We start from the raw sequence: 13,372 nt of genomic DNA, 5'->3' as shown, positions 1-13,372 counted from the left end.
TAGTGTTTTAATTTCTATCTTTCCCTTTATTTCCTTTCCACTTTTTTTCTTGGTCATGAGTTTTTTAATTTAGAGGGTGGGGGTAGCATCCCCGAGTCCCCGCCCATCTATATATATATAGCACTGTTCAAAATGCACCATAACCTTGGTAGCACACAATGAGAGGATTTAAAAGAAGGAATACACGCTCTCCCGTACCTCGGTTAAAAATCGTTTTTGCTTGAAGAAAGAATATTAAAAGCTAAAAGAGAACACATGAAAATCATTTTAATGGCATTTGAAAGAAAAGAACTCAGAGCACCCATTAACACCAAAATATAGACATCATAATTTGAGACAAAAATTTTAAATACTTTTTAAATCTGTCCGCCTTTTTATACGCACTGTAGTAAAGTATAAAACAAATTATATAAGTATGAGAGGTTGTACATTTAATTTATGTAATACATTCTATTCGTTTGCTTAAACAGATAAAAACAAAATATGTAAATTAGCATGGTTATTTGCAAATTCCGCGCAGTTCCATTTCCCATAATCCGATTAGCCACAATTATTAAAAGCTAGCAACATTAGCATCTAAACAGTGACGGCACCAATGGGGGTGGGGGCACAGAACTGTTGCCCCTCCCCCTCAGAAAACTACTTTTTAAAGGTGTGTAGTGAAACAGTATGTGATGCTGCCATAACATCGTCTTTAAATTGTAAAGTAAAAAAACAGCATTTTCACTCTTCAAGTTCAAAAAATCTTCGATCTGAAAAGCTTACTAAAATTAGATATACAGTGCGTATCAAAAAAAAGTCTACACTTTGAAAAAACCATGGGAATTAAAAAATATACAACATGTGGGTAACATTTTCACATATAATTTTGGGTTTGGGTCTCATCTATCCAATGAAAGTAAAAGTTTTGACAGAATGTTACACTTGAGTGAGCACTGTCCATTTTTGTAAAGCTCGCAGAAATCTGTTTGCGCAGAAATGCTCGTTTTTACGATGTGTCAAGGGGAAAGGGCGAAATCAAACTTACTTTGTGAAACATTTATCATACATTTTCCTTGCACTTTTAGTCCATTGAAATAAAACGGATACATTCAAGCATTTTGTAACAATTTTGCCACCCAAATTGACATTTTAACACTTAGTAAGCACAACCTTTACCCTTTTTGTGCCAGCTGGATCTGAGGACATACCTGAATCTGAACAAAAGTTTATATTAGACGTCTCCAGCATTTTTTCCACTAAGTTTTTATCATTTAAAGTGGGTTTACATGTCATTTTTCATTTCATACTTGTTTATCCACACTTTTCCGTAGCTTGAGAATCATTAACAAAATCTAGCCTACGCCATTTCATGTAAATCACAGCTCAGTGTAAAGCAAATATCGTCACGATGGCCTCAGTGTGTGGGGGAGTGGGATGGGGCGCAATGCACTCTTCGAAGTGTTTTGGGCAAGGAAACAAGTTATAAAAGGTAAAATATGTCTTCAAATCAATTTACTAGCTAAATTAAACGTGTTCTTTATGATTAAGGTCTACTTTTATTCGCATAACTATTTCAAAGTTCTGAGCAAATCATTTTTCACTAAAAGTAAGTACTGCTCGCTCAATCGGAAATATTTTTCGACAGTTATATCGTTATTTGCTTTAATGGATCTGTACCAGTGTTAAAATGTGGAAAAATCTTCAGGATATTACAAATATATAACTTTACAGGATTTTTTTCTAAGTGTTAACTTTTTTGATACGCACTGTATAATCAGTTCAATAAGATAAAATATGGGGCATTAAAATCCAATGTCCAAGTAAATTAGCACACATTATTTTATCGTGATTCGAGTTTCCACAATTTGTTTTGGCGAGATCCTGTTCATATAATTACAAGACCTGAATATCAGAAGTCGTGAGATCGTGCTTCGCACTCGCATCAATAATTATTAAGTGCGATATCTATCTTGTTCATGCTTACAAAACGTGCTTAGAATTTCCAGTCACCATCTCAGGGTATCAATTTTTTTCAGCTTGCGCTTCGTGCTCTCAATATCTATCGGTTTGATATCACCTTAACGGGTCACTGCAAACAGTCATAATCAGGTCCTTTGTAGATTTGGTAGGGCCTAAATAAAAACAATAACTCGCCCTTTTCGCTCAATTGTTATGAAACAGGCAAAATAATTATGTTTACCTATGTTCCCCTCCAAAAAATGTTCTTTTGCCCCCATTTGTCCTCATCTACTAGTATAAAAACCTTGGTGTCGCCACTGCATCTAAAGTCCAGCGCAAACGTTTGTTTAAATTATTTTCTTGATATGATGCTTATCATATACCCATCATGATCATCATTTTTTTATTCAGTGTGCTTTTGTCGTTCCAAGGACATTCTGTGAATTTCCGCAGAAAAAAAAAATGTGGCATTGATGAATTTCCATATGCAGTAGCTGAGGTTGATCGGATCCAACTAAAATCTATGAATGACGATGCTCATATTTCTACTTTCAGGTAGAGGCTTAGCATCTGTTGCACCTAGCGTGGAATTACAGGTGGGCGAGACAATCATGGCAGACCTTGAGAAACAAAACAAGAAAAAACTAGAAGAATTAAAAATTCTTTGGAAAGATCTTGACGAACTGAGAAAGCAGGGCAAACAACGAACTGATGAATCGATGAACAATAAACTAGAACAGTTGAGACAATTGATGACGGTTGCAGAAGAACAACCAACTGTACAATTCGACGATGAAAACCTTGATCGAATGATTACCAATTTAAACTCTGAACTGAAGTCTCTTGACAACCTAGTGGAAGGCAGACCAGTAAATACTGCAACCGAAATTCTGGAAAATGCTTCAGGAGGGTTAGCATTAAGAGGTATTTCGGTAGGTGAAGCCTTGAGTGATGGTTGCGTTAAACGGATCGTGCTGAGTGCACCAACTGATGTCAAACTGATGAATCCATTAATGACGCAAATTGACAAGGTTGAGAATTTCTCATCTAAATTGCAGTCTGACCATTTTCATCGTTCTCTTGATACAATGGGGTACAGTGCTGCTGTTACTATAAAAGGTGGGCATTTTGGGTTTAATGCTGAGGCTGATTTTTCTCAGAATTACGAGGAGGCAGTAAAATTAGAATCAACATGTCACAGAAAGGTCCATTTTGAATCAAGAGTAGAGTACACATTGGTTCCAACTGCTGCATGTGAGCTGAACAAATACAGATTGAAACTCTCCCACCAAGCTCTGCAGGAGCTCAAGTCCATTGACACACTTTTGGGGGGAAGCGAAAGCTTAGAACTTGTGAACAAAAAATGTGAGGACTTTCTTGCAGCATATGGGTCACATATCAATGTTGGGGTTCTCCATTTTGGTGGGGTTAACAAATTTGTAGCAACATACACTAGCGAAACCGAATCTAAATCTGATCAAATTAAATGTATGGTTCGTGATGCGCTCAGTGCTTATGTTTCAGCCAGTTATTCTGGCCTCGGATTCAGTGTGGGTGGCTCAGTGATTGCCGACCGAATAAACACGCATGCCAGCTTCACAAATGAATATGAAAAATCAGAGCTGGCTAAAACCATATTGCACACTACCAGAAATGGTGGGCCACAGGAGGTAAATGCCTTGCAACTTTGGAAGATAGGGCTTGTGACATGCAATAGCACCTGGGCTCTCATAGATAGAGGAAGGCCATTGTTAACAGATTTGTGGGGGGTCTGGAAGCTGATTCCCAACCACAAAGATGAGTTCGAGGAACCATACCGACTGGAAACGTCCTTGATGACAGCCTGGGAAAGGATGAGTGGCTACCTTGGATCCAATGACCAAGAACAAACTTTCATCGAAGGACGTGAAAAAATTGACCTGTTAATTGAGAAAATTGTGAAGTGGAATTCTTGTCCAATACTAACAGAAAAGAGTATTGAATATCTCCAAGAGATGCTGAAAACGGTCAAAGAGGTGGAGGCACTTACAAGCACAAACAAGTACTGGGCAAATAAGTTATGCACAGAAGTGCACATCAGTAACCTGTTGGCAAAGATCGTGGAACTGAGAGATAAGCTTCACCCCAAGAATGTATCTATGATAAGGTTTTTGATAAGGAAACTGGTAAATCCTGTTGGATTTAGAGAGTTTCCAGCCAAACAGATGATCATGAAATGGGCTGTGATCTCAAAAACCGAGGACATTCCGTCTTTACTTGCTGAGGTTCGTGTTACGAACATTCCTGATCTGATAAGGAATCTGAAGGAAAAATTCATACCAGCGTTGCAGATAGAACACACAAAGAATACAGAGAAAAGTGTCGAGGTATTAGATGGTATCAATGCAGGAGCAACAGTTGATATGGCACTTTGTGTTGGTCAGCTTCTAAAGGACTTACAGTCATCTGGGGAAGAACATGAAATGTTCTTTTTGAAAGTTGCCCTGTTGCCACTTTCCTACCATTGGCCTACAAGGAAGTTTGAGACGCTTCTTACGATGGAGAAGCTACAGGATTTCGTCCAATCAATTGAAGTGTCTTGGAATGAGTTTCAAGTCCATAAAGGGAAAGGGATAATGCAGTTGGAGGCATTTCTTATCCATAACTTACTGTCCTCTGGCCACTTTGACGAAGGAAGAGAATCATCAGAAAATGAATTTTCCGAGACAATAATAGAACTTAGGAAAGTGTTATCACCTCAATTAAACAAGGTCTTGAACAGGTATGCCACCCGTTCACCCTTTAATTTGGTTAACATGGCCAATGTCACTGGTGAACTAGCAAAAGGAAACATGTCCGTCTGTGAAGAAAAAGAAGTGAATATCGTTGATCTTGAAAACATGGCTAGCTCAAAAGAAAGAAATGAACAAGAACAACGACCAGTTAAAACGACCAATGCTGTTATGACAACACAACGTGCATTTTCAGATACCTTGAAGGCCCTAGGTTTAGACCAGTACTTTCCAGCTCAGATTTCTCTTTTAGATGCCATGGTAATTAAAAGAACCAATGGGCCGCCCAAGCTGGTAGACATTCCTTGGACAATTATACACAAACTTCTTATGATTGATTTTCATGCAAGAGACCATCATCTCTCAGTGGTAAATAAATCTTTAAGAGAAGAGAAGTCTGATGACGAAGGTAACTTTGACTTTGAGGCTCTTCTTGAAATGCATAATGATAGTGACGATGAAGACAGGCCAGAAAAAATCAACACACTAGATGCCATTGTGGCCATATTTACATGTTGCGATAACTTTCTCAAACAAACACTTGCTCAGAAGCTTTTTGTTTGCAAACTTGCAATTCCATTTCTGTACCCTATAGGATCCGAAGACAACGTTGGTATGTCAGTATGGGCACTCAGAACGATTAACGTTCAGTGGCATAGCAATCTAAATGAAGCTTTAGAGACGCCAGTGACAGATAAGCCTTTCCCGTTGGTTTCGTTTGTCAGATTGGGCAGACCACCGCTATCTAAGTCCAAGCTGATCAACGATATTCTTAGGGACGAAAGTCACGACACCTTCTTCCACCATGATTGCAACAACGGTGTTGTAGAAAGAAGGATTGCAGATGGACTTGTGGAATGTTCCTGGTTCATAACAGGAGACAGAGAAAAGGATCACCTCCCATGCACAACAATGCTCCTAAATCTTAGAGGCGATGCATCGTTATTGAACAAACAGATGAAGATTTTGCAGGAAATATCGTCTGTTTTGTTCGTTATAGTCACTGCTCAAGACTTAGCAAGAGCCACTAACACCAAGACTTGCCAAAAAATTTTGCAAACTGCTAGAAAAACCATCCTTTTTGTGGTCAGAGGAGATGGCCAACAGAGCGCACTGGACCTACGAGCATTTTATAAAGCAGTTGGCAAGGATATTCTGAAAGGGGTTCCTATCATATCATCTAAAACGAAGGAAGGTGTTCAGAAAAATGCGAGTGATCTCAAGACTGAAGCTCGAACAAAGCTGTCAGAGGTTCTTTCTAGGTGTTCTGGTACATTGATAGAAGAGTGTGCTAAACGTATGAGTGATAGTGGGATTATCATTGATGAGTATGGTGATAAAGCCTGCCAAGAAGGAAAGGTTACTGCTGAGAAAGTTGTCAGATACATGGACGACAAACAAATCGTCGATTGTAAAGCGCTCCTCCTTCCGATGCAAGGTATTGAATGGATTGAATACTGCAAGCTGCTAAAGAAGCAACACAGAGCAGAGGGGAAGGGCTCACATTTAACAACATATAAAACGAATGTAGCGAAACAGGAAATGGACCGGCTTCGTGATAAACAGGTGGAGATATGCAACAGACTTACTCCTTTCATCAAAGACTTTATGTCAACTCTGCAGAACAACCGAGATGTTGTCATGTATTTCTTGAAGTGGATGAACCTCTTACTCGATGCAAACTCGAGAGCTACCTTGCCAGGTCTGCGTAAACAGTATCACAAGGTCTGGACTGAGTTTCAAGAGACCAAGAAGGAACAGGACAAGGGAAAATTGCACCGTGTGAAACTACAGGTTGATGAGAAAGAAAATCAGTTAGCCAATGCATCACTTGGGCTTGAAAATCTTTTCAGAGAATTGGGACAAATTTATGAGGCTGTGAAAGAGAGCGGCGAAACAGGAAAAGCCACAAGGGCGGCTGTGGAGTACCTGCCAGAAAGAGCTGCTGAACTGCTTCTGAATGGCACTCCCTTGGAGTTGGTAGATGGAGACGCATCAAGTGTACCTATTGGATGGGTGAGTGCTGTGCTAAGTAAACTTGGGAACATTATTGGTGAAAAGAGGCTCTTTGTTCTCTCTGTCCTGGGCATCCAGAGTTCTGGGAAATCTACACTTCTCAACACTATGTTTGGGTTGCAGTTTGCTGTCAGTGCAGGCAGATGCACTAGGGGAGCATACATGCAACTCATCCCAGTCGATGGAGACACTAATATGCCATTTGATTATGTTGCTGTTGTAGATACGGAAGGACTTCGGGCACCAGAGCTAGGACAACCAAAGTACGAGCATGATAATGAGCTTGCCACTCTCGTAATTGGCCTAGGAGACGTGACTATGATTAACATCAAAGGAGAAAATACAGCCGAAATGAAAGATATTCTGCAAATCGTAGTGCATGCCTTCTTGAGGATGAATCTTGTCAGGAAAAAAATACGAGATCATAGAACATGCATATTTGTTCATCAGAATGTCCCCGCAGCTAACGCAGAAGAACTGACGATGCATGGAAGCCAGAAGCTACAGGAGAGCTTGGATCATATGGCAAAGGAAGCCGCCCTAAGTGAGAACATAGCAGATATCCACAGTTTTTCCCAGATTATAAACTTCGATGTGCAAAAACACGTCTGGCATTTTTCTGATCTGTGGCATGGTGACCCCCCTATGGCCCCTGCAAATCCTGGCTACAGTACAAAGGTGAGGTCAGTAAGATTGCAACTGTTAGAAAAGATTGCGCTGGAACAGAAAACATTTCTGACAGCCTCTGATCTGTCCATTCGTCTTTCTGATCTATGGAATGGAATCCTCGCGGATGATTTTGTGTTTAGCTTTCGCAATAGCCTTGAAGTGAAAGCCTACAATGGCTTGCAATCAAAATACTATACTTTAGAATGGGAGTTACAAGACAAAATTAAATCCTGGCTACACACCGCAGAGATCGAATTGAAGAGGTGTAAAACTCCCGATGACTTGGAAAAGTCGTATAATTCCCTCATCGGTAAACTTTCGAAAGTTTTGACAGAAAAGGCTGAGGGGATCAAGACTTGCCTAATGGAATATTTCGAGAACTGCGAACAACAGGAAATAGTCACCCAGTGGCAGGGGACCAAGTTGAACCAATTGAACTTTGCTGTTGAACAACAACACTACGAGGGGCGTACAGATCTGCTTTCAGTCAAAGAAGCACGCCGAGTAGAAATCTTGCAGGCTAAAAAGTGGTCGTACCATGAGAAATACATAATGGACAAAGCAGTAGAACTAGCAGACGAACTAAAAGGAAAAGAGGCTAGCGATGCCGATCTGGAAGAGAAGTTTGAATCGATGTGGACGCGAATGGTTAACGAGCTCGCAACAAAAACTTCAGACAAGGATCTGATAATGGATGAAGTGATGAATGAAGTACTTTATATAAGATTTCATGCCCATGGAAACTTTCTGAGAAAGGAGCTGGAGAAGATGCCTTTGAATATTGCACTTCAGCACCCATCCTTAGAAAGTAGTATCACTTTAGAATTTGTAGATAAGGAACATATTAGTATTAAAAGAGGTATATTAGGGCACGTTGGAAAAGCCTTCAAGAACCTGGCTGGTGCCGATAGCGGAGAACTAGATGCCAGAAATAAGACAGTGGCACTGACAAGAAGCATCTTGAAAGAAATAAGCATTGATTTAAACGGTCTTTCTAAAGGCGACGTTAAATTCAAAAAGTCCTATGCCACAAAGATCATTCAAAAACTAACTGCGAAAATTAACACTCACAACGCATCTGCAGACAGCAATTTTACGATTCTCCATCCGTACGCTGTAAAACTAGCAGTTCATGTAAGCCGATATTGTGTCCATTTTTTTACCTTAATGCAATCAAAGTATAACAAAAAGCATGGCGTAAAAGCCAAGGTACAAAATTACAAGGACACCGCCTGGAGTCTTTTCAAGAACAAAGTAAAGCAGAGTACAGAGGAAGTATTCGCAGGTGACCTCTTAATCACACATTTGAAGCAAATCGTTCTGGATACAGTAAAGAAGGCAATTCCAAGAAATTGCACGGAAGAAGTTCTCAGAGACTTCCAGATGACAAAGTACTACCTAATGGTTAAAATGATGGATGACTTGGCCGTGAAAGGAAACTTCAAGAAGTACGAATCATACATTCAAAATGCCAGAGAGTTTACTTTACAGTGGATTACCAAGTACACAGATGAGAAGATGTTTTCGAGAAAAGAGTCAAGTAGCATGTCTAGGTATGCAGAAATAAGCAAGAGCCATATTGCAAGGATCATGCTGTGTATTGCCAGAAGTGTTTCCCATGCAACCAGTGAGGTCGACGGGAAGAGAGGCATGGGAATGACACTGTGGTTTGGATATTTCTGTGACAGAGTCTCGGAGGAAATAGCGGTACCAGACAATACCCTTACGTTTGTAAAAGATCGATCAGAGATTGATTTCAACAATCTGCAAAGGATCATTCTGGACCAGTTGGATGAAGTTCAGAAAAAATTGGAAGAGTCTTTTGCCCTAGAAACAGCACACTCTGTTGAATGGGATGGGTCCCACCCATCAAAGCAAATCATAGACAAGATATGGGGTTGCCCTGAACAGTGCCCGTTCTGTTTAGAGCCCTGTGCAGACACCACACCTAACCATTACGATTCATCTAAGAAAAGTCATTTTTGTGTACAACACAGACCACAGGGAATAGGGGGAATGCAATGATCAAACGACGGCGAGTTCGATGGGGAGAAGCATTGCAAAAATCAGCTCATTCATCAGACATGCAACTATAAGATACAGAAGAACGCTTCGTTCAAGTGCACTCTACGTACTTGCCGAATTTCTGAAAAATGTTCAACTACCAGTAATGAATCTGTGTACCACAAATATGCAGAATACAAGACTTACTTGCCCGACTGGGATATAGCTCCTGATCGTACCAACAGCGTATCCAAATATTGGATGTGGTTTATGGCAAAATATCAACACCAGCTAAAGGATATGCACTACGCAAAATTACCTGAAATACCAAAAGATTGGACAAAAATAACGAATGAACAGGCTTTGGCTGATCTGCGTAAAATCCACCACTAAGGTGCTTCTCTTCTCGTAGAAGCACCTTTCTAGGGATGGGAATTATGAGATTTCTGTTAAATATGAGTTCTCAGAATACATGGTTCCAAACCGAGACTCATATTTATGTAAAGTTTTTCACTAAGAGGTTATGTTTAGTCTCTCAGTCATAACCCTGCGAGAACGGTGCAGAATCACCATTTTGCCCAGGCTGTAAAGTGAAATTATTGGTCGAGGTCGCTAAGGAGTTACGAATTTCGCCAGGACATATTGAACTTGCAATGCTTTCCTCGACGTACTAACTAATAATACGCCTGCCGCAAAAATAACACTGAAATTACATGTAACTGAATGGATTCTATCAATAAAAGAAGGGAAATTCAGAAAAGGGAAGGAGTCAGGAACTTATTTCCATCAAAATCATATTAAACTTTGGCGCCCACTCTACTGTAAGGTAAGACCATGAAAGTCAGAATTCGAATGGAAGAGCCATGGTGTAGTGGCTCTGACTCTCGCCTCGTCAACAGAGGGTCGTGTGTTTGATTCCCACCACGATCTAGCGTCCTTTGACAAGGCGTTAATCCACACTTTGCCACTCTCTGCCCAACTGCTAAATGGGTACCCGGTAGGATGGCGAAAGTTATTGTATGTTTGAATTTGCAAGAGCCATTTTGAGGCTGCGATGAATGCAAGGGATCCTCCCAATGGAGTGGAAATTGTGCACCTTCCATGAATCCAATGACCGGGATATAAATATGCTGTAAAACGCTTTCATTCATCATGGGAAATAGCTAGCCATTGTTATTATTAGTTTTATTATCGTCAATATTGTTATTATTAAAAGATAAATCATAGACCTTTGAACATGTTGAAGCACAGAAACTACTGTGTTAAAGCGAGTTCCGTTTATAATGTATAAGCTGCAAAATGAAATACATATTTACGAGAAAACACATCACTGTAAAGAAATGCAAAATGATATAAATGAAATTAAAAATGTGTGAGATGTCATTGTCATTTAAGTCATTTATAACACATAGTCATACTTTCGTGTATTATTGTTATCGTTGTTAGATCTACAGTCACATAAGGGCTGACTGATGTATATTTTTTGGCAAGAATCAATGATCTTTATCTTTCTCCTCAAAACATATCTTCGAAAAAGTAGTTAAACAATAATCGCCAGTTTCGATGACTGGGCTTTCTATCAGCAAGCGGTGCGTTGATTACAGTGTCTATTTTAATATTCCTAAAGTTCATTACCAAATGCCAATACTTCAGTGAAGGTGAATAATTCCCGTTGTTTACACATTTTATGAACATCAAAAGAGTTCCCCTCGATTCCATTCACTAGGCAATCGTTTGGTTAATTCACAATTTAGGAATGATTGTCGAACAAATTGAAGGCAGGCGTACGCAGACAAGGAACATTATCGTAATGACTGCAATCATACAGTTAGCGCAGCAAGATTGTAATAAAATGATGTTCTTAATGATGATGATAATTATAATAATATAAATAGTGCTCTAATAATATAAGTAACACATAATTAGTATATTTTATTGTCAAACAGGTCCAGGAAAGTCAATTAAGGTATCATTTGACAGAAATATGTAATCAGCATTCCCTGGACAGAAGCTTTAGCTAGTTTTTGTTTCTTATTTCCCACCAAAAAGTAATATAGTTAGGGATATTTGTCGTAATTACCGAGGGTTGGAATACACCAATCCACCGTTAATTTCACTTCACTATAAATCCCTAATTTACTCTTGCTTCATCTTCACTGGTAGTTCCAAGAGGAAGTCTTAATAGTGAAGCAATAATTAAGTTTCATTACTGTTGTGTCATTAGTTTCGAACTTATTTCTTCCGAGATGCTGTGTCGATAAATGTATGTATCAGACATGCCATGTAAAACATACCATGAAGTGGCTATTATATGTTATTACTGTTTTAATGTTTTCACATTCAAAATTATGTACATGATTTTTGAAGTTCATTTTTACAAGTTGCCATTAATTAGAATTGTATAAGGTTACAAACGTGTCTATCTTGTTGGATACTCAAAGTTTATGCTACCTTCACATTTTTACTCCTTGCCTATGTGAAGTATCATTACCTTTATAAAATTACATTGATTTCTTTAAATTTAAGATATAAGCATAGAGCTATTCGCAAATGTCGGTTACTTCAATGATATAAGCTATAGGGTTAGTTATTTCACATATATTGCATGTACTGTATTGGTTCATAAATGTTTTTTTATATATAGAGCCCAATAGAGCATTGGGTCTGATGGATCGTCAGAAGGAGTGTATTAGTGATATGTATTATTATTGTAAATAGCCTACTTGTATCATATGTTATCATGGTTATTGCATGTTGCATAGGTGATGTACGAGATGTAGTAAATATGCGGCATTTACTTACTTGATTTCGTGTAACGATAATGCTACACACATACCCACTTTGTAAAGTTGTAAAAGTGATCACACACACATACACATTGTCTTCTTTGTATAAGATAATTTTTCCTTGACACATACTGATTTGTTTAAAGATATAAGGTATCATGTTATGTATTGTTACATTCACATATGTTGGTTTCGAAAAGATAAAATATATTTTCTCATTTCACACGCATGTGTGTAAGATTGAATGCTTCATGAATATTTCTTGTACATAGATCACATAGAACATTTATCAGAAAGTGTGTATGAGATAAACTTATTACTAATGTAAATACCTACATAATTACCTTTACATGTATATAAAGGTTGCATATAGTGCAGATGTGATAATTACATAATTGGTTTCGTCTGATAATATTATGGTCCACACTTGCCTATAATGTTAAGTGCTCAGAGCAATCTTATACACCATACCTTCATCCACATTGTTTTCCTTGAAGTCGTAAGGTAATTTTACATTCATATATATTGGCTACTTCAAGGAAAAGGGTATTATTATCTTCACATACATTGTTTACCTCATACTTGTTCTTATATACAGAGCCCTTTGTAGAGCATTGGGTGAGGATTCATCAGGAAATGCATATCATAGATACTTATTATTGTAAAAACATACATTCAAGGTGTTGTGGGTTACTTAGGGTTAAAAGATGTAATATTCACAAATTTGGTTTCGTGTGATGATGGGTTTTACGCATGCCTACCATTTGCTCGAAAGCTATCTTATATACTTTCACATGTTGTTTTCCTTGAAGATAAAAGATTATTTTACATTCACATACAATGCTTTCTTCAAAGATATAAATATCGTTCATTATATTCACATTTATTATGTATTATTTCCTTCACATACATTGATTTTTTGTTTTGATTATTACATTATACATTATGTTCGTTTCTTCAAATATATAAGATATTGTTGCATTGCATATATATATTGATTTCATCAATGGCTAATGCAATAGAAACATTATCCTTCCATTTAAAGGTAAATGCCAGTTTTGGTAACGATATCAAAATGAGTTAGTACAGAATCGAATTAAATGACCACCAAAGTGTCTGTTTGTATAAATAAAGAATATGTGCCAAAGGATTCTGGAAGAAATTGTGTAATTGCTGAGAAATTAG

General features: G+C 38.3%; 1 protein-coding gene across 1 annotated transcript; it reads left to right on the top strand.

Moving 5' to 3' along the window:
* Window positions 1-2,552: 2,552 nt before the first annotated feature.
* LOC121420997 (interferon-induced very large GTPase 1-like) lies at window positions 2,553-9,422 on the top strand. Its single transcript, XM_041615568.1, has one exon. It carries the CDS (start codon window positions 2,553-2,555, stop codon window positions 9,420-9,422), a length of 6,870 nt encoding a protein of 2,289 aa, XP_041471502.1.
* The last annotated feature ends 3,950 nt before the right edge of the window (window positions 9,423-13,372 follow it).

This window comes from Lytechinus variegatus, chromosome 9, assembly GCF_018143015.1.
Source record: "Lytechinus variegatus isolate NC3 chromosome 9, Lvar_3.0, whole genome shotgun sequence".
In the NCBI taxonomy this organism is placed as follows: domain Eukaryota; kingdom Metazoa; phylum Echinodermata; class Echinoidea; order Temnopleuroida; family Toxopneustidae; genus Lytechinus; species Lytechinus variegatus.
The sequence above is the reverse complement of the archived record's forward strand: the minus strand, read 5'-3'. Positions and strand labels throughout refer to the sequence as shown.

Coding starts and splice junctions, on each gene's coding strand:
- LOC121420997 (XM_041615568.1), top strand. CDS start 2,553: ATGGCAGACCTTGAGAAACAAAACAAGAAAAAACTAGAAGAATTAAAA.